This window comes from Balaenoptera physalus (genome assembly GCF_965194825.1).
Source record: "Balaenoptera physalus genome assembly, chromosome: 6".
Lineage (NCBI taxonomy): Eukaryota > Metazoa > Chordata > Mammalia > Artiodactyla > Balaenopteridae > Balaenoptera > Balaenoptera physalus.
In genome coordinates this window covers 106,140,261-106,160,592 of record NC_138885.1, presented here as the reverse complement: position 1 = coordinate 106,160,592, position 20,332 = coordinate 106,140,261, and the positions used below count along the sequence as shown (strand labels likewise).

General features: G+C 39.1%; 1 protein-coding gene across 3 annotated transcripts in view; it reads right to left on the bottom strand.

Moving 5' to 3' along the window:
• Positions 1-20,332, bottom strand: part of XRCC5 (X-ray repair cross complementing 5) — a 97,636-nt gene that overhangs the window by 10,890 nt on the left and 66,414 nt on the right. The window contains exons 17-19 of one of the 3 annotated variants that reach the window (XM_082467472.1): positions 8,278-8,387; positions 6,539-6,635; positions 4,631-4,698 (exon numbers count right to left, since the gene is read on the bottom strand). In XM_082467472.1, the coding sequence (XP_082323598.1) occupies positions 4,631-4,698; positions 6,539-6,635; positions 8,278-8,387 (275 nt within the window). Of the gene's footprint in view, positions 1-4,630; positions 4,699-6,538; positions 6,636-7,408; positions 8,246-8,277; positions 8,388-20,332 lie in introns of those variants that run through there. The other 2 variants (XR_014265322.1, XM_082467473.1) reach the window with 2 other exon arrangements.

Sequence of the window (20,332 nt, the reverse complement as noted above, 5' to 3'; positions counted from 1 at the left end):
TACCAGAAGGGAAGGCATGAGGGGAGGGCGAAATGGGCAGAGGGGGTCAACTGTATGGGGATGAATGAAAACTAAACTTTTGGTGGTAAGCATGCTGCAGTGTATACAGAAGTCGAAATATAATGTTGTGCACAGAAATTTACATCATGTTACAGACCAGTGTTAACTCAATAAATATAAATAAACAAAATAAAGCTGGAGCAAAAAAATATATAAAAGACCTTATCAAACATGGCATGTCTAACAATAAAATGGCATGTCTAACAATAGAAACAGAAAAAGTTAAATGAAAGAATTCACAGGTTATAATGACAATAAACATGAATGAAAAAGGGGGTAATATTTATTTCTAGGCTTCGAAATGAAATAGAGGTATCAGTTATTGAAAAGAAAAGTGACTGTCTAAGCTTATGTCATGAAAGAACTTTCTATTTCTGCAGCAACTCTGACATACCTATATTTCTCAAAGAATCATAAAATCCACATATTTCTAGAATACACTGGAGGGAAACAGCTCTCCTTAAGAGGTACAAGTGTAAAGTTATGATTTAATTTTCATTTAAAATGGACATCCTGAATAATTATTTCCTTTCAAATCATCAACATTTAATAGCAATAATGTGACAGTTGCTAACTTTAAATAACTTACGGTAAATATCTTGAAAGAATTTTAATGGACTATGAGGATTGTTCTCCAATCTCTGATTATCTCCAATCTCTGATTACAGCCAAGTTTCCTTAAATGATTATTTGGTAAGTGGCCAAACTTAACACTTGCTTTGGGACTTCCCTGGTGGCGCAGTGGTTAAGAATACGCTTGCCAAGGCAGGGGACACGGGTTCGAGCCCTGGTCCAGGAAGATCACACATGTCGAGGACCAGCTAAGCCCGTGCACCACAGCTACTGAGCCTGTGCTCTAGAGCCCACGAGCCACAACTACTGAGCCCACGTGCCACAACTACTGAAGCCCACGTGCCTAGAGCCTGTGCTCCGTAACAAGAGAAGCCACCGCAGTGAGAAGCCCACGTACCGCAATGAAGAGTAGCCCCCACTCGCCTCAACTAGAGAAAGCCCGTGTGCAGCAACGAAGACCCAACGCAGCCAAAAAAACAAAAAACAAAAAATAAATAAATTTAAATAAATAAATAAAAACACTTGCTTTGAAGAAAATGTAAATGAATATTTTAGTGTACGGCCAAAAGTGATTACACTTCCATAACTTACCTAAGAGAAAAAGCTGAAGCATGTCTCTCCTATTAAAACCACAAGGAATCAACTTCCTTGAGCCAGAATCTCACTAATTCTCCCCATTATCATCTGTATGTACACTTTCCCTTCCACATTTCTCTCCAAAAATCAACAGGTGCCATTTAAAAATATTTTTAATATAAAGGGTTAAGTTTTCATTCTGAAAAAAAAAATGAAGGGTTCATGTGATACTGAAGCAGACACAAAAGCATAAGTGCAAGTCAGACACGACAGAGTGTGCGCTGAGGGTGAATCACGACAATGGGCTCCACTCTGCTGTGTTTACCATGTTTTCTTCCTATTCAAACATGGTGATGTTTTCAGAGTTGTCTTAAACTGCAACCAACTGAAATCAGTTCTGTTGATATTAGAATCATGTAAGGACACCAGCCCATATCTAGTCTTAACTGAAACTCCTCTCTGCAGCTTTATTACCAGACATTAAAATTCCTGATGCAGGCTCTGTGCCCTTATATTCCAAAGATGATACTGCATTTGCAACAAAGACTAAACCCCAGACATTTGCAAGCAGCACACTATCCCTTCCTAGATTTCTTTCTTGTCTAATTTTCTGGAGTCACTTAGCTGTGACACCTTTGGTTAAGAGGTACTGCTGGGAGGAAAGACTACCTTTTTTAGGTCAGTGCTTTCCTCTTCCTCCCAAAACTGTAATGTGTACTCAACTCTCACCTGGATGATAGGTTTTGTTTTTTTTTTTAATGCAATGACTAAAATTATTTGCCTTGACTTATTTTACCTGTTTAGCAAAAACTGATTGATAAGCTTTCACACTATGTGATTTTATGTGTCAACTTGGCTACACTATGGTGACCAGCTGCTGTGTCAAACACTAGTCTAGAGGTTTCTGTGAAGGTATTTTGTAAATGCGACTAAAATTTACAATCAGCTGACTTTAAGTAAAGAAGGTTACCCTTGGTAATGCTGGTAGGCCTCATCCAATCAGTTGAAGGAATTCTGCCTCTGGACTGTAATAGAGAAATCCTGCCTGAATTTCCAACTTGCTGGCCTGCTCTACAAATTTCAGATTTGCCAGCCCCAACAATTGTGTGAGCCAATTCCTTAAAATAAATCAGTCCCCACCACACACACACACACACACACACACACACACACACACACACACACACACACACACCACACACACACACGCATTCTATTGGTTCTGTCTCTCTGAAGAGTCCTGAATGATGCATCCTAGTTCAACGGGGAAAGATTATCATGCCATTGTATAAAATAACAAATAGAAATAGAACCAGTTAAGTGGCACTCTGAAGCCCAAGGTACTCAGTCGTGACTGTGGCAGAAGGGGGTACAGACACCATAGAACCCCTTCTGAGACAATAATCAGCATCTTGGAGTATGCTTTTTTTTTCTTAAATCCTTTTTAACGTGATTGTTTTATTGAGCTTATATAGGTTTAAAAATTCAATTATTTCCCCTTGAAGCATGAGGATGGATAGCTTCACTTTAACTAAGCCCTAACATCAGCCCATCTAGCCAAAAGACATTTAACAAGACGAGTGATGTTTTTTACTCTTATATAGCAGTCCATGTGGCCTTCTAATCCCAACCTGGTAGTGGCGAGGAGGCAGAATTCCTTACATCCTTCCTCTGAAAATGGCTGCTCCTACTTGAGCACCTCAAGTATCTGGAAACCTTCATTAACTGATGCTTATTATGAAGTTTAAAATTAGGCAAAAAAGGCCTCTGCGTAATCGTACTTCATAAATATTCATCTACTACGTATGCCTCACTGGACGTAACTCTCGTGGGGACTGTGGTTAACAGTGCAGAGGGCTTGGCCTCTGTTCGCCCAGGCTCTTCCTATCCCAGGATCCAGGGCCGTGGGCAGCTTATCTAAGAAGACAACATGGAGGATGCTTTTTAAATTCTGGGATCTTACTTCCTGAAAGCAGGGGCCATATCTGTTCTTTAACAAAGTACTTTTGCCAGGCAAAGTGCTTAATAAAAACTCTTGTATACTCTAACTTCTCTGCCAAACAATATTATGGTTTTTGCCAAGTGCATTTATTAAGCTGAAAATTCAAGGTATTTAAAACCTGGCCTGAATTTAGCCGTAGATGAACATCTCCAGCCTTGTTTCTGCCATTTCCTTAGATTACTACCCACCAGTCCCAGACCAAGCTCTCCCTTAGCTTAGTAGTTCATTTTTGAGTCTCCAGTTTTTCCTTCTACTACCTTGTAACTGGCTGTTTGAGTTTCTAGAGGGCGGGGTGCTGTCTTATCATCGAGCACAGTGCCTAGGAAACAGCACAGGCTTAGCACATAACTGACAGCTGCCAGGTGTGGTACTAGCAGGGCTGGGTCAACCAGTGACTATAAATGACACTGAATGTTACGAACCATATACTTTTGAGCTACTCAATTTAATTTCATTAAACTTTCATCACAAATCTGAGGTATAATGAAAGACTGCTGAGTTAAATAGCTATATGTTTTTGACTCATAACTGAAATCAGATTCAATGCTCGTACATCAAGCAGGAAGACACCAAGCATATTGACCATTTGTGTCAATGTGAAGTTCATGGGGTCTGCATACATGGGGTGTTCTACTGTAAAGACCTAGATATGCCTTATATGTTAGAATACCACTATTGTTCTACCTTGTTGCACATCACAATCATCTGAGGGGCTTTAAAAACTCAAAATCATGCCCAAAACCCATCTCAGACCAACAGAACCTCAGGGGAGAGAGAGAGGTGCCTGTCATCAGTATTTTTTCTTTTTAAATAGCTCCCCAGGTGACTAATGGGTGGCCTGGGTGGGAATCACTGGGCTGGATAGATTTCCTAGCCTTAACCAGGGTCTAGGCTAAGCGTGGTGTATACTACGGACCAGGAACTCTAGAGGTACTGAGTTCTAGAAACACTAATCTAGTTACCCTTAGAATTTTACTTCTTCAAGAAATAATGGGTATCGGGACTTCCCTGGTGGCGCAGTGGTTAAGAATCCGCCTACCAATGCAGGGGACACAGGTTTGAGCCCTGGTCTGGGAAAATCCCACATGCTGTGGAGCAACTAAGCCCGTGTACCACAACTACTGAGCCTGTGCTCTAGAGCCCACGAGCCACAGCTACTGAAGCCCACACACCTAGAGCCCGTGCTCTGCAACGAAGTGTAGCCCCTGCTCGCTGCAACTAGAGAAAGCCTGCACGTGGCAACGAAGACCCAACACAGCCATAAATAAATAAATAAATAAATAAATAAATAAATAAATAAATGAATGAATGAATGAATGAATGAATGAAATTTAAAAAACAAAAAAGGAAGAATGGGCATCAAGAAAATAATATCCACTGCAATAATTCATCTAAAGACAGGGAGCTACCCCTCAATACCTTTTTGGCTTCCTCAGCAGTAACAGAGCTTCCAGAAGCTTCATCTTTGGTGATCAGAGTAATTCCATCTAGAAAGTAATACACAGAGTAAAATTCAAGTACAAAGAATCAATCCCAATCCCACCTTCCTTTCCACCACACCTCCTCCCATCTTTGCACTGGAGATTTTTAGAACTATAAAGGTGCTCTTCTCTATAAGAAATATAAAGCTTTATTAAAGGCAGTCAACTCACATTGCTCCTCCCATCTTACATTACCTTTCTCCTATTTTTGCTTATATAAAATGAAGGGCACATCGCAAATGCTACCGGCTGTGTGCAGTCTTTCTTGATTGACTCTCCCCTTTAGAATTCTCAGATCAGTTTGTTTATCCCTTTGAAATGGCTCTCATCATATTGTATCCTGTATAACTATTTGTACATATTTTATCCCTCCTAACAGATTATACCTTTCTCTAGGGCAGGGACTATGCTTTATTCATCTTTTTATTCCCCTCAATGTAGTACATAGCAGGAGCTCAGTAAATAAATGAAAATTGAACAACTATACTTTGGTCCAAACCCAAGAGGTACCAAATATGGGAATCTGCAGACATTTTGACTTCTAGTAGTGTTACCGGCTATTGATGGAATGGCAAGAGAGCTAAGGTCAGGAGGAAACATGCTCTTACAATGAATGGCCTTGTCTATCATTTAGCACAGTACATCGAGTTTAGCTCAGTGAGAGCAAATCAAGGATAGAAAATTTGCCCTTTAGTTTTCTCTTCTTCCTAAGATTTTCTTCTGCCTCAAATGGCTGATGCATGAAACGCTTTCAGAAAAGCACATGCATTTAACATCCATTTGCACCTAGAAATGGCACAGGTCATGTGTATTCTCTCAATAGGTTATAGGCTCTTAGAAAATATGTATCTTGTGTGTGTCCTGCAAGTTTCTTCTCAGCAAGCAATATGCTAGAGGTATCCAATAAATACCAAAACCAATCTCTTTCATCTATTGGGTTGGCAGCAGAGACACAAAAGCGATTTGAATAAGCCCCACTCACCACCTATTCTAATAGCTTTTGCTCCCCAGTGTAGAAATTAAAGGGCTGAAAAATTAACTGTCAGAGAAATGGTTGCCTGAGTGATGAAAAGCTGCCTGTTAGAAGCTGGATAGATAGGAATGCAACTCCTTTTATACAGAATTTGCATAGAAAGACAGGTTGAAACTAATTTGGGGGGCTCTACTTCAAGTACAAAGTTTCATACTTTGCAACATCATTGTTTTCATAATATGTACTTTTAATAGGTAATATCTTATATTGTGGTTCTGAAAGAAAATCAAGTCAGGTTAAAGAAAATGGGTAAAGGACATGACGGAAATCAAACATCAAGCCTAAAATTGAAAGGTTTGCCCTCTTTCTACGATGAATTTGCATTGGTCACTGTGAGTAAGTGAGGAACTGAATGGCTTTGGTGCATGAAGATGCTGGTCAGCTGATATGGAAAGCCAAAGAGCACGGCAATGAAAGGCAGAGGAGGGGAAAGTGTGGGGGAGGTCAGTGAAAGTGCTGTGGACCCAGCAGGGCTGACAGGTCTAAGAGTCGGGGAAAGGGGGCAATGTCTGCCCGCACGGCTTCTTCACTCATCAAACAGAAAGGCGTAATCTCTGAAAGCGTCACGCTGCACAACGAGTTTAAGATGGGACTTATATGTTTACTTATTATTTATCACTTTGTATTTATGCTTATTAAGCAAAATTTTTAGTTCACTGAATCCTGAGCGTTTCCCAAATCCACGTGGAAAAATCCACATGGAAAGTTATCAGGTCCTCACATAACACATCACACAATATAATTTATATTTAGAGTTTATACTTAGAAAAAAATAGCATAAGTATTTGGATAAAAAGACAAATGACACCTTACCCTGGATGACAATTTCCCAGAAATGATTTAATTGTTTAACTTCCACTTTCTCTCGAAGGGCTTTCAGGAAACTGTTAAAGTGCTGCTCTTCTGAAAACTGTGGTAGCATGTGGAGGTAGAGGAGGTGGCAGGTCAGAGCTCATACAGAAATGTAATTCATCCCCAGACCAAAGCAGTACATATACAAGAATCCACCATATTTATTAAAAATGTACAAAATGTTCTTCTTTGGTAAATGGGAAACTGGCATTTCAAATTTCACCTTCATTTGCTGGGAGCCAGAAATCTTTCCATCTGTTAAAGGCACAGAAATTTCCATAGCCACACAGTTTCTTTGGTGGCCTGGTACTTTGTTTTTTAAGTTTTAATATAGACAAAGTCAAACAAAGACAGAGTAATTTAGTGGGATGCTTGTGTACCCATCATCCAGCTTCTATAACTGTTAAGTCGGCCAATCTTGTTTCATCTATACCCTCACCTTCTCCCACAACCCTTGGATTGTTTTGAAGCAAATTTCAATCACATGAGCTCATCTATAAATATTTCAGTATGCAATATCTAAAATATAGAGACATTAAAATATTCACAAAAATTAATAACAGGAGCAAATAACCAGTCACATTTTCCCAACTTACTTCCTTTTTCTTTCTTTTTACATTTTTAGTTTAAAAAGGTCATTAAGATTGATATGTCTCTAAAGTCTCTTTGGATCCTCCTCCATCTCCTTCTCTCTCTCTCTCTTTTTTGGAATCCAATGACCTGGTACTCTAAAGGACATGTGGTGGCAACAGTGCACAGAAGTGTTATCAGACATTCCATCCAGCCTGCGGGGCGGGGGGGGGGGGGGGCATGGGGTAGGGGCGCTAAAAAACCATTTTCACTACCTTTTCATCTAAGCAACTCTTTCTCCACCTGACTGAGTCATCCTTAGTCTTATACTGACTCTACTTTGCCAAAATTTTGGTTTTTTATCTGTAGGGCATTTGGATTATCTACTTCTGAATCTTTTAGCCCATTCTAATTTGAACAATTTTCTCATTTTCTTATCATTCTTTGTAACTACCTAAACAATTCAAGAAGTAATTTGTTCATTTACTCAGCAAATATGTCATAAGCACCCACATAAGAACTAATGTACACTACAACCGTGCCTACTTTAAAAATGTACTTTCTAATTTCAACTTGCTCACTCTCGTCTCGAGTTTATGTATAAAAGCCTAGAAATAATTTGGAAGATTTTTAGATGCGTTTTCTAATATTCCTACTAAAACAAACAGAAAACCCCACAAAAGGTGGGACAGGAGTGCTGAGTTATTAATTTTCAGTGTTCTTTTCTTCCTGGCATTCAGATCCCTACTTCTGTCTTCATCAAATCCTTCTCAATAATTACACAACTATATTTTTTCCATCCATTTCCCTAAAATAGCTAGTCAAATAGAATACAATACAATAGAAATTTCATTGGCTCCCTAAATAGAAATCATAAAGCCAGGGCTACAGAGTGTAATAAAAAGCTAACTCCCGGGGATAAAAGATCCCACTCACCCACACATCTTTATTCCTCCTCAGAAATGACACCAATAGCAAAATGAGTTAGTCATTTCTACTTCCTTGGCATACGCTGCTCTTCACAGTAAGGATGATCATTTCCAAAGCCCACGCTTATTCGTGGGGTGCTGTGTGTCGCTCCCCTGTGATGGTGACCAACTGGTTAGGAAGAGGACACAGGAGAGCATTACCTGAATGGCTTCTTCCCGGAAGACTCTGATACAGTCCATGCTCTTCATAAAATACAGTGTTTCGTTAGTATCCAAAAACTGCTCAATGTGATTTATTAACTGGTGACTTGCTAGAACATAAGACAATAAATTTATTTTCCTTGGTTTGAGTGATGCTTGTTAGAGAGAATGCATGCTCTCGTGTGCTTGTAAGTATGTGTTATGGATCAAAAGCCTCGTGGTCCATATGCACAAAAGCCATTTTTCTTGTAAGGGGGTGGATGGGAAGGAAAGAGGAGATGCAAAACGCTGACTTCAAAAGTCTACATTTAGAAAGTCTGCATAATACTTATTGACATCTGACAAGAAATAAAATTTCTAAAATGCTTAGGATTATAGCTAAATGTTCCTTTTGGAATTTCAAACACTAAGCTGTTGCTGCTTTTTATTTTCCCCCCCACAATTCAGGGGTCATTTGGGTATTTCAAAACTGCCTTTCCTGATACAGTCATAGAAAATAGATCTTCTATCCCCTCCCCTAATTCCACTCAGGATAAAATGTCAAACAGTATCACACAATGAAAAATAATGAGCCAGGGACACTCCATCTTCTTCCAATCACAGGTCAAATTAGAAAAGACCAGCTCTCATCTTAATTTCATAAAATCCTTTTAGAATGGAAAATCATTGCTACATATCTTCTGCCCTTAGCTGAATCTGAATAGTCTCTAAGTTACTCAGCACTCTACAAAGCCATGAATACTTAACAATAATGGTCAGCAGGCAACATCATAAATGCTACAGGAAGAGGAAATGCGTTAATAATGTTATAGTTTCCAAGGTGGGTTGCAACTTGAGACCACCTCATAAACAAAAAAACAAACATTCTTCATAAAAAAAAAGCAGAGGAAAATAAAAGCATAAAGTCATCAGGGATCTTAAGTTGCTGAGCAGATCAAAATGGACACTTACGATCTGTGTGGAAGAACAAACCAAGGAGATGTGCACAGTCATGGCCTAAAGGCTCACTCACTTGTCCCCTGAAACTGCTTGCTAGCTGGCTGTTCAGCAATTTGTGCTGAATGGTCAAGACATTGTAAGATTGCAGGTCTGCCATCGTCGTGGCCTCATCCAAGCATTCTCATAGTTATGAATGTGTGTGCGTGCAGTACTAATGAAAACTACTTTCAAGGCTTGCCTATAAAGGCTCAAGGCCACTAACTGAATCACAGTGACCTGAGCATTGTTCAATGCCTTATGAAAGACATGAAATGAGGTGCCATCAACTTATTTCCTAAGGATCCTGCAGCATGTGAAAAGGATTAAAAAACTGGACAAAGTATTTCCTAATATAATAATTTTGCAGCAAGAGAAAATATCCCCAGTAACCATTTCATCTTTTCTACCAACTAGGAGATTATGATCTCTATTACAATAAAGTACTTAACCAACTTGAGGGATTAAAGAAACACTTCCCTGCAATTTCAGAAATCTTTACCAATGTATCCTGCAGCAGTGAATTAATATCCAACTACAATTCAAAGGAGAGAAGGAATGTTTGGATGGGTCTTTTTAAACAAGGTAAATAACAGAACCCTGATTAGTAAGCAGAGCAGAAAACCATCAACAAGAAGCTCAAAGCAACAGAAGCTATCTCCCTTTTTTTAGCCTGGAAAGGCGAAGTAACAGAAATGTTTGATATTTCCTATACCACTCAAGCAGCCTGCCTTCTCAGACAGTCTGATATGAAGTTCACTCAGCGTTTCATATCTGTGCACAAATAAGAGCCTTTACAAGCCAAGGGCAGTAATCCCGGAGATGCCAAGTTTCTCATTTCTTTTGAAATGTGAATAAGGAATCTCAGCAAGCTATAACGTAAATATTTCTCTTTGCTTGATTTAGTGATTATTTTAATTTAGCCTAGTACATATTTACTGTGTAACTGCTACGTATAAAATGCTATGCTACATTCTATAGGAGATACAATTAAGTTGAAGATAAGATCCTTACCCTTGGGAAGTTTACAGTCTAACAGAGGATAAAATACATATACACAAAAATAGTAACAGGAGGTAAATGTGAAGAGGGCTATTTATGGTACAGAAATATATCAACTAGTCTGAATTTAAAAAAATCTTTGGTGATTATAAGAAAGCTTCATGAATTAACACGGCATTTTTGCTGGGCAACGAAAAACAGAATTTGGCTATCAGACAGCAAAAAACAGAGTGAGCAAAAAGTATAAAGAAGAGAGGTGGGGGCTTCCCTGGTGGCACAGTGGTTGAGAATCCGCCTACCAATGCAGGGGACACGGGTTCGAGCTCTGGTCCGGGAAGATCCCACGTGCCACGGAGCAACTAAGCCCGTGCGCCACAACTACTGAAGCCTGTGCACCTAGAGATTAGGCTCCGCAATAAGAGAAGCCACCACAGTGAGAAGCCCGCGCACCACAAAGAAGAGTAGCCCCCGCTCACTGTAACTAGAGAAAGCCCGCACGAAGCAACGAAGACTCAACACAGCCAAAAATAAGTAAGTAAAATAAATAAATTAAAAAAAAAAAAAGAAGAGAGGTGGGAAAGCACAGGGTGTATCTGGAGAAAAGCGCACAGTCCAGCACATGGAGTCCATGCACAGGAGTAGAGAAGAAAAAGGAGGAGGAACAATTAGACAGGAGAGGTGGAAGGAAAGGGAGTTCCAAGGAGGACGAACAATGTGTGCAAGGGGCCTGTGGCAGGATAGAGAAAGTGTAGGAAAAAAAGGGTTCAAGAACAAGCCTTTTAGGAACTGCAGCGTTTAGAGGTTGTACAGAGGAAAGGGAGCTGACAAAGGAGGCCAAGAAGGAATGGTCAAGGAGACAGGAAAAAGGAGGGTAAGGCAACACGGATACTGAGAGAAGAAATTATTTGAAGAGGAGAATTGTCTACTGTGTTATAAAGTATTACATAAATAATATTATGTATAATTATTATATAAATTCTGCAAGGAAAAGAGTATAATGAGCACAAAAGATTAAGGACTGAAACTTAGGGTGTCCTTACACCCAGGAACCCATGAAACAAGAGACTGCTGAATTGCTTTGCAAAAAACACAGCTTCCAGACCCATTTTTATCTTGAAATATGATGGAATACATACACATACACATACACACACACACACAGTTGCCATCTTATAGAAAAAAATATTCAAAAGAAACTAAAATAAAGCAAGTGTAAAGCCAATAATCCATGTGCAATAACAGTATGGAAAAGAAAAGATACAAAGAAAAGAAGTAGGAGTCTCAATACCAAGTTTCCATTTAAGAATGAAGTCCTTATGTATTTGCAGGCCTATCTGGATTTAGTTTTCTTATTTACATGTTAGACTGTTCTGTTCTTTCCTCCAGAAGGTTCAGGAATGCAGGTACTAGATAAACATATCCAAACTTCTAACAAATCCAGTGAATACACAGAACCAGATTTTGCCCTTCTAGGAATACTCAGTTACATGGCCTGTGCGTCTGGCCCATAATTCTGAATTCTGTCCCTCTACCTAGACTACTTTGTGGTTCACTGACTATAATGAATCATTTCACACCAGTGAATAGATGTGATGGATGATGCTTTAATATACTGAATATCAGAATGGGATGTGGATAAGGGACCTCTCATCCACACTTTGGTGGCATTTCCCTGCCATTTTTAATAAAAGTAAAACGCAGAAATGGCTGAAAAAATAATCTGCTTTGACTCCCCCTTTCCCCCTACTCCTCATACAGGAAATGCCGATCATCAGGACGCTTTTCTCTGCTTCTATGTCAATTACAGGGCTAAGGAATGGCCTGTCAGTGTTCATACTCAGTAAATCACAGCCCTAATTATAATTCACCAAAATGCTTTGCAGAATTAGCCAGAGGCTCAGTAATACTCATTAGCAGATAAAATAAAAAATGGCCATTGGAAAGGCCATTCATCTTAGGATACCAGGTCAGGCAAAGGCTGCCATTTATCTCAAGAAGTTTTCAAAAACAAGATGCTTAGGCTGGATTTCAAAAGTTTCTGTTCTGGATTTTGAGGTTTATAATAGGGACATTATATATTAACCCAGCATCTGACAGGAGTACAGATTGTCGATACATAAAATGAGTCAACACAGTAATACTTTAATGTTATATTGAAATGTCATCAAGATTCAGAAGTGTTATGTAAGAGGAAAATGGCAGTGTTTCCTTGTTTAATCTCTTTAGAGAAAACATTCAACACCTTCCAAAGTCCTACAAAATGAGTCATCTCCCTTCTTGCTGCAGTCACAAACATCTGGGGCCATGTGCTTGTTGGCCTCTGACTTTACATTTACTTACTCCCTCTGTTCTCTGCAAAGTTGTTTCCAACAAAGTGAAAGGAAGTCATTTATTGTGGGTTTTTTTCCTCCATTGTACAGAGCCAAAAGAGCCGTAGGTTCATTCAACTGTCACACATTATATATAAAGGACTGGAAAACCATCTCAAATGATTTTGCTGAGCCCAGGCATCATTCAGGATGTTTCCCAGTTTAATTCTTCTCATGATCTCAATCAATGCCTTATGAGAATTTTACTTATTGAAGAGGTGCACATTTTGCAGATGTCAGCAGTTAAATCATTTTTAAATGTCGAACAGTTTACATAGTCAATGGCATCTTTATAAAACAAAATAAGGTGACAATAAAGATCAAGCATTTAAATCAAATAAGTATATGATCAGGTCAGTCATTAAGAGAATTAAAAGGAATAACATCTATCAGCAGCAAATAAAAATCTAAGCAAGTAGTCCAGTCTGCCACCAATTAAATCCACATGTAAATTACAATCACTGTTCTAAAGCAAAAACTTAACAGGAAACACCTGCCTGGTAAGAAAACAAGTCTGTGTTTTAGTACAGGTTACAGAAACAGAAATCTGTCATAAAGAAGCTTCCTTGTGTCTCTTTACTATAGGATATAAATTGGCCATTGTGGTTAGAGGCTTTGTGTATTATTGGCCAGGGTCTAACCAGAAGAACAGAAATCACTAAATATTTAACCAGGAAATTTAATGCAGTCAACTGTTACACAGGTGATAAAGAACTATTAAGCCAACTGAGAATGGGTGCTGTAACCCAGAGATTAGGAACAGCAAGAAGCTCCTAGCACCCCTGACACTGTGGAGGAAAAAAGAACAGAGCAGAAAAGAAATGAGAGGGGGTATAACTAAAGCTCAGGGGCCTGTCCTATGGGAGCCAAAACCATGGAGGACTTGGAGCTGCTGCCCTACTCGGTAAAGGAAAAAGAGAAATATCCTGGCTTCTCCCTCCTTCCTTACTTCCCACCCATCTCTCACACTGCCTGAACCCAGTAGGAAGCTAGTAGCTGTGGGAGCCTGGAAAATGCAACCCGCAGGGGCTGGACCTGCCCCAGTCCTCCCCCTAGACCTGGTACACACAGGGGAAGGGTGAGCTACATACACTTCCCTTTCCTTCAGGTTTATGGTGAAACACAGCCAAAAGGTTCCACACAATTGTGTTGGCCATGTTGATAAACCTGAGTAACTAGAAGTGACTGAACCCTTCCCATGGTATTCATGTCCTTTCAGGAGCAAATGCACTTCTGAAAATGTAAGTACAAAAAAAAGGTATCCTAAATATTTTTCCTCTAAAAGACATTTTACGCTGATTTATTTCTTAACTACCCTTTCTGCTTCCACTTCCAAAAGAGTTTGGACCTAAGATCCCAAGAATTTGTCCTGAATGTCTGTGCTCCTTGGTCGGGTGTTACCCCCGTTTTTAGTTTTGCAGTCTTTAATGAAATCTGCTTACTGGGGAAAAATAAATCACTGGTGGCAACAAAAGAAACTGAGAACTAGGGAAAAAGTATAAGCTTTATGAACCTGAAACTGACATTCAATTGTTGTCTTATTTTTAAGCAGGTGGAGTAGACACAGCTCTGTCCTACACTTTGCCTCTGCCCCACCCTTCCCCCTTTTAGAAACTTTTGTGCTAGATTCTTTGCCCCAGACTTCCTCATCTAGCAGGCAGAAGTTGCCTGCCCGCCTTTTAAGAACAGAAGAAGTCAGTAGATATGACAGAGAATACCACAGCAGTAGTAGTATGCACGATCAGTAGCACAGGATGTTGTACGAAGGTATATAAAGCGCCGACCGCTTCAACAGTACAGATACAGCCCTAGTTGTTTTAATTATTATTATTATTTTTCTTACCAATAACTAAAAAACTCAATTAAAACCTCAACGTTTAAGCTCCATAAGTTTAGTCACAGCCCATTTTTTCCATGCTTAACGATCTTCTCATTAAATGCAGTCATTTCTTACAAACTGCACTAATAATAAGTCCTGCTGGGTGTTTTCCCCCCTTTTTAAATGCTAACTTTTCATTGATGTGTTAAATTAAAACCCCAGGCACAGGAGCAGAGTAAATGCAAAACCTTTATTGTTAAGACTCCAATCCTGCAGACTATGAGATCTCTCTTGTTTTATTTTTGGAGTCCTACTGTGTAGCCACAGGAAGAAAGATTTTGAAGGTCTCCTGGTCTTAGCTCACTCTAGAAAAAAAGGTGATAGTGTAAGCTAATGAGAAACTAAAGAAGTGGCATCTGGTTCAGCCCAATGGCTTCAAGACAAGTTTATGTAGGGAACATTATGACAAGTCTTTTTCATTCTGGATGAATAATATTTCTCATCTTAAATAACTTGGGTGTTAAGACCAGACCTGTTCCCAAGTCAGCTGGAAATTTTTAAGTTTGCTGACCAATGGGTGGGTTTCATGGCATTCTATGGTCTTCTAATTTTTTTACTAAAAACACTCAATTTAACTATCAAAGACCCACTGAACACGTCCCATAAAACCTGAAGGTTATTAGTTCATATTTACAGGGCATATAGCAGTTAACTAAAGAACAAAGAACATCCACTCTTTAGTCTAACTAATTCCTCCATTTCCACAAAGGAGTGCACTTAAAGTAGTGCAAAACTGGGACATGATGCTAACATAAGAAAGAAACTAAAGGAAGTTCTTTTCATCAAATGAGGAAGTGATTTTTTTAGCTCATTTACGTAATGTACATGCTACATGCTTGGCAGTATGCGTTGAGGTTGGGAGTAGGGAGTGGAGAGGGCAGAGAAAGAGCACCTCCATAATTTTCTTTTTTTCTTTTTCCATAATTTTCTAAGGTCCTAAAACAAATTCTAAAACTTGGTGAAGCACACTAAAATATGATAATTTACTAAATACTAAAGTGATACAGAAGAATTCAGAACTTAACTGTCTAGACTTGATCCCATTCTAGATGAGTGGTAGGAGGGAGGCAGAACGCAAGATGACAGTAGTACTGTAGTAATACTGTACTAATAGTGCTGTAGTAATTGTACAGTATCTGTCTAGCTTCATCCCTGAGTGGACGTCATCAAACTAATACAGGAAGTTGGCAGAAGGAACCAAGCAGCCATAGAAACAGTGCAGCCAAGAGAAGATGCTCTGGAACAGACCAATCTGGCAATGGGATCCAATTACAAGTTGGTAACTGAATGGAACTGAAATTCATGTATCAGCTGAAGAGATGCAGTGAGTGATGAGTCAGACTAGACTCCTCAGCAAGGGGAGAAGCAGGCGGCCACCAGCTGAATGTGCTTTTGTGGATGACGGAGGAGGGGAGGCAGCGCACAGTGGTTTACAAGGCCTCAAGAATTTGACTCATTCTTAAATGGAAATATCAAGCACCAGAAATTTTCAAACCATATTCCATGTAGTAAATCTTCTTAAAAATTGGTAAATAATGATATACTGTGTTTATATTGTACCTTTCCTTAAGGACCCCTCACTTTTTTTCTTTCATTTTTTTAATCTTTTTCTGATTTTGTGAAGAAAGTTGTATAATATTCTAGAGCTCAAAATACAGAGATGTTATTTTTCTCTACTTATTCTTCGATGAGGCTAAGATTTATAAATCAATCCAGAGAACCTGAGGATTAGTTCTGTTGTAATTCAAAAATTCAAATCGTTATTATTAAAGACAGTGATGGAAACAAAAAAATTACTACTAGCCGGCAGTACTCAGAAAGCATAAAAAGAAAAATAGAGGTTTTATTTGTCCCACTGATGGCAGACCAGCAGCAGCATCTTTGATAATGAATCATATTACAATAAAACTACTACTGGGCATTAGTAACCCAGCATACACTGGCTCTTAAACCTCAAGAATCTCTTTAGGGGAAATCTGGGGGTGAGAAAAAAGAGGACATTCTTTGTGGAAGAATATCACGAGCAAACATACAGAAGAGCCGGAAAGCCAAGAGTATTAGCAGGAGTACAGTTTGGTTTGAGTACAGGGTGCACAGAGGGGACCTGTAGAAATATGGGTCTAGAACGGTGGGATGGGACAAGGTTGTGCAAAGTCTTGGCTGGGGGACTAATTTCAAAGAAACAGAGAGTGACTAAGAAGGGTTGACCCATAATCAGATCTGTGCTATAAGAAGCTAAATCTGTACCAACATATGGGATGAGCTGAACAAGAAGAACTTTGAGGGTAATTAATATAGGATGCTATAACTGTCCAATGGTAAAATAATGAAAGCCTAAATTAGAGTAGTGTTTTTTAGGATGGAAAGAAAAAGACAGATATGAAACAACTGGATTAGAAAGTGATTAGAAAATTAGAAGAAACTTAGAAATGGTACAAAGTGGTCAGAAATGCTCATCAACAGTAAAGTCAAGAGACAAAATAACAGCAGTAACAAAAATCCCTTATTTCTGGAGAAAGTCCTATTAGCACTCATAGCACTAGGACACCCCATCACTTTGGCTGTTGCCTCACTTGGGATACCTTTCTCTGGGCCCTTTCCTATCCAGCCTTTTATGGCTCAGGTCATGCCAGCCTCTTCCATGAATTCTTCCTCAAACTGGTCAACCCACCTGCTTCTATACCCATACTTTGCATCCTTCCTATTGGCTTGGATGAACTATCTGTGTGTGCATCTATCTAAGTTACCCCTTCCACCTGTGCCCTAGATCCCACACCTTTCCCCCACTTAAGGATCTCACCCATTCTCATGTCTTTATAGACCATCTTATGATGACTTCTCCCAGATTTATATTTATAACCCAGGACTTTTTCCTGAAGTCAAGACCTATATAACCAACTTAGTATGTCTTTCCCGTCTCAGTAAATGCCAATTCCTTCCAGTTGCTCAGGCCCAAAAACTTAACAGTCACCCTTGACTTGTTTCCTTCTCTCACATCCTATTTTCAAACTGCCAGCAAAACCTGCCAAGTCTACTTTCAAAATATATCAAGAGTCTGACCCCTTCTCGCTACCTCCATCACTACCTCTCTCACTTGGATCACTGCAGTAGCCTTCTAACTCATCTGCCTACTTCAACCTTGCCCATTCTCATCACGGCAGCCAGAGTGCCTTTTAAATCAGATCATCCTCTACTTAGAACTCTTTAGTGGTTTCCCATTTCACTCAGAGTAAAAGCAGAAGGTCTAGGAGGCCCTATGTGATACGTGCCCCAGATACCTCTCTGATCTCACCTCCGCTTCTTTCCTCCAGCCACACTGGTTTCCCTGATGCTCCTGGGCAATGCTCCCTCTTGTCTGCAAAGCTTTCCCCAGAGATATTCACCAGGCTCTATCTTCCACTTTCCTCAATTCTCTGTCCAAATGATAACCAAGCAACAAGGCTTCCTTGATCCTCTACATAAAATCACAAGCCCATCACAACCCCAGCATTCACCATCCCACTATCCTGTTTTAAGTTTTCTCTATAGTGCTGTCATGAGTTGAACAGTGTTCCCCCCCAAATTCAAGTTCTTTCCAGAGCCTCAGAATGTGACCTTATTTGGAAATAGGGTCCTTGCAGAAGTAATCAATTTAAGATGAGTTCACAAAGGGGCGGGAGCTAATCCAATATGACTGATGTCCATATAAGAAGAGGTCAATTTGGACACAGTCACACAGAACTCCAACTGAAGATGAGGCAGAGACTGGAGTGATGCATCTACAAGCCAAGGAACACCAAGGATTGCCAGCTGTCACCACAAGCTAGGAGAGGGCCATGGAATGGATTCTCCCTCAAAAGTCCTTAGATAGAACCAACCCTGTTAAGACCTTCATTCTGAGCTTCTAAACTCCAGAACTGAGAGAAAATAAACTTTTGTTGTTTTAAGCTAGCCAGTTTGTTTGGTTACAGCAGCCCTAGAACATACATAGATTTTATTTGTTTATTGTCTGTATCTTGCCACAATGACTAGCACATTATAGGCATTCAACAACCATTTGCTGAATGGATGAATAAATGATCAAGGCCTCAGTGAGTTACTCCTCTAAAAGCTTCATGTCTAAAAGACATGAAGATGTCTTTTTGTGTTCCTTCAATTTAAACCCATACACTGTGTATTCAGTACTGGCTATCACTGGGGGAATGGACAGTCTAGAATTCTGATCACCACCCTTTACCTTAATTTTATAGCGATATAAATGGTTAAAATAAAGCTCTATGGAAAGGGAAAATACATAGACAAAGAGTAATGGGCTATGTAAGATGTATGCAGGTATGTGTGGATAAGATATCATTTCCACATTATCATGACTATATATGCAGGCATCTTTGTTGTTGTCACTTACTAAGTATGAATTAGCCCCATCCCATCTTGTTGTAAGCTCTTTTTTTCCCTCTTAGGTCAAGATGCTTGATCCCATGAGGAATGGGAGGTTCTCCTAAAATGTACTGCCTGTGGCTATAACCTCAATTTACCATACACTAAAACAATTAACCATCTTGACTATGATATAGAACATTAATAGGGATTAACAGGGTTATTCCTATGAAGTGAGAGAAAGCAAGACAAAGAATGTGGGTATAAGGAGGGTTTGGAAGAGAGAGGGACAATGAATGAAGAGAGTTCCCCTTTTTATGTACTACTGAATTACTATTTGATTTTTTTCCAATGAGCATGTATTTATTTTTTAATGAGAAGCCAAAGAAGCAATTAAGTCATCTTGAAACATATAAGAGACTATTACATAAGTTAACAATAAGCAATTGTTTGTATTTTTAGTGAGTTCTAAATGGAACGACATTTTTCATGGGTTGACATTTACTGATGGCAGTTACTCAGGACCCTTCTATTTCATTGATCCTTTTATTTCTTTTTTGTTTTATTCTTTCTCTACCACCTACTTCCTTCTGTTTATTACTCATATACTTAAAGGAGAGTACAAAAAAGGACCTTAGAAATTATTTAATTTCACCCACAGTCCTCAGGATAGTCTACCAATTTGAATCAGATTTGTGGCAGGCAAATTTTATCATTAGTTTGTAGATTCAACCCTCCCTGTAATTCTATACATTTAAAATTCCAATGTATAAGTCCTGCTGGCTTCATTATAGTCCATCTAAGAGTAATTAGAAATAGGACAATTATGAGATAATTGGGATAATCCAAACTTATGTATGAGGCAAATAATGAATCAAACAAAATACACCCATGCTTGAGAAAAAGAGCACCAAAGAAGAAACAAATGAAGGGAGGGAGCAATGAACCTATGAATTTTCCCAATCTTTAAACACTGAACTAAGACTTGCTAACAAGTTCCTGAAATCTCCACAGTTTTTCCTGTACTGAGTAAGCTTGTCATTTACTAATGTAAATGAATTCCTCCCATGAAGCTGAGGATTCTGAAACACAAACATAATCCTGTGATACATACATCTAAGTTTTTTTTTTTTTTTAAACTCCAATACCTGAAGACCTTTATTTAAAATACACTCTATTACTTGAACTGACAATGTTTTCTTTATTGGTACTCTGTAGAAATTCACTTGGGTTTCTAGGTTTTTGTTTAGCTAGGTGAGGCAAAAATTATAAAGGTCTTAATAGCCCACAAGGTCTCAAGGTGAATAACCTTCAATACTCAAAACATCATGGAGAACAACTAGACATAAAATCAACAAAGATATAGATTTGGAAAAACTATCATCCAAACTGGCCAAATTGCCATTTACAGAACCCTCCACCAAGCAACAAGAGAATACATATTCTTTTAAAGGGCTATGAAACATTTGTCAGA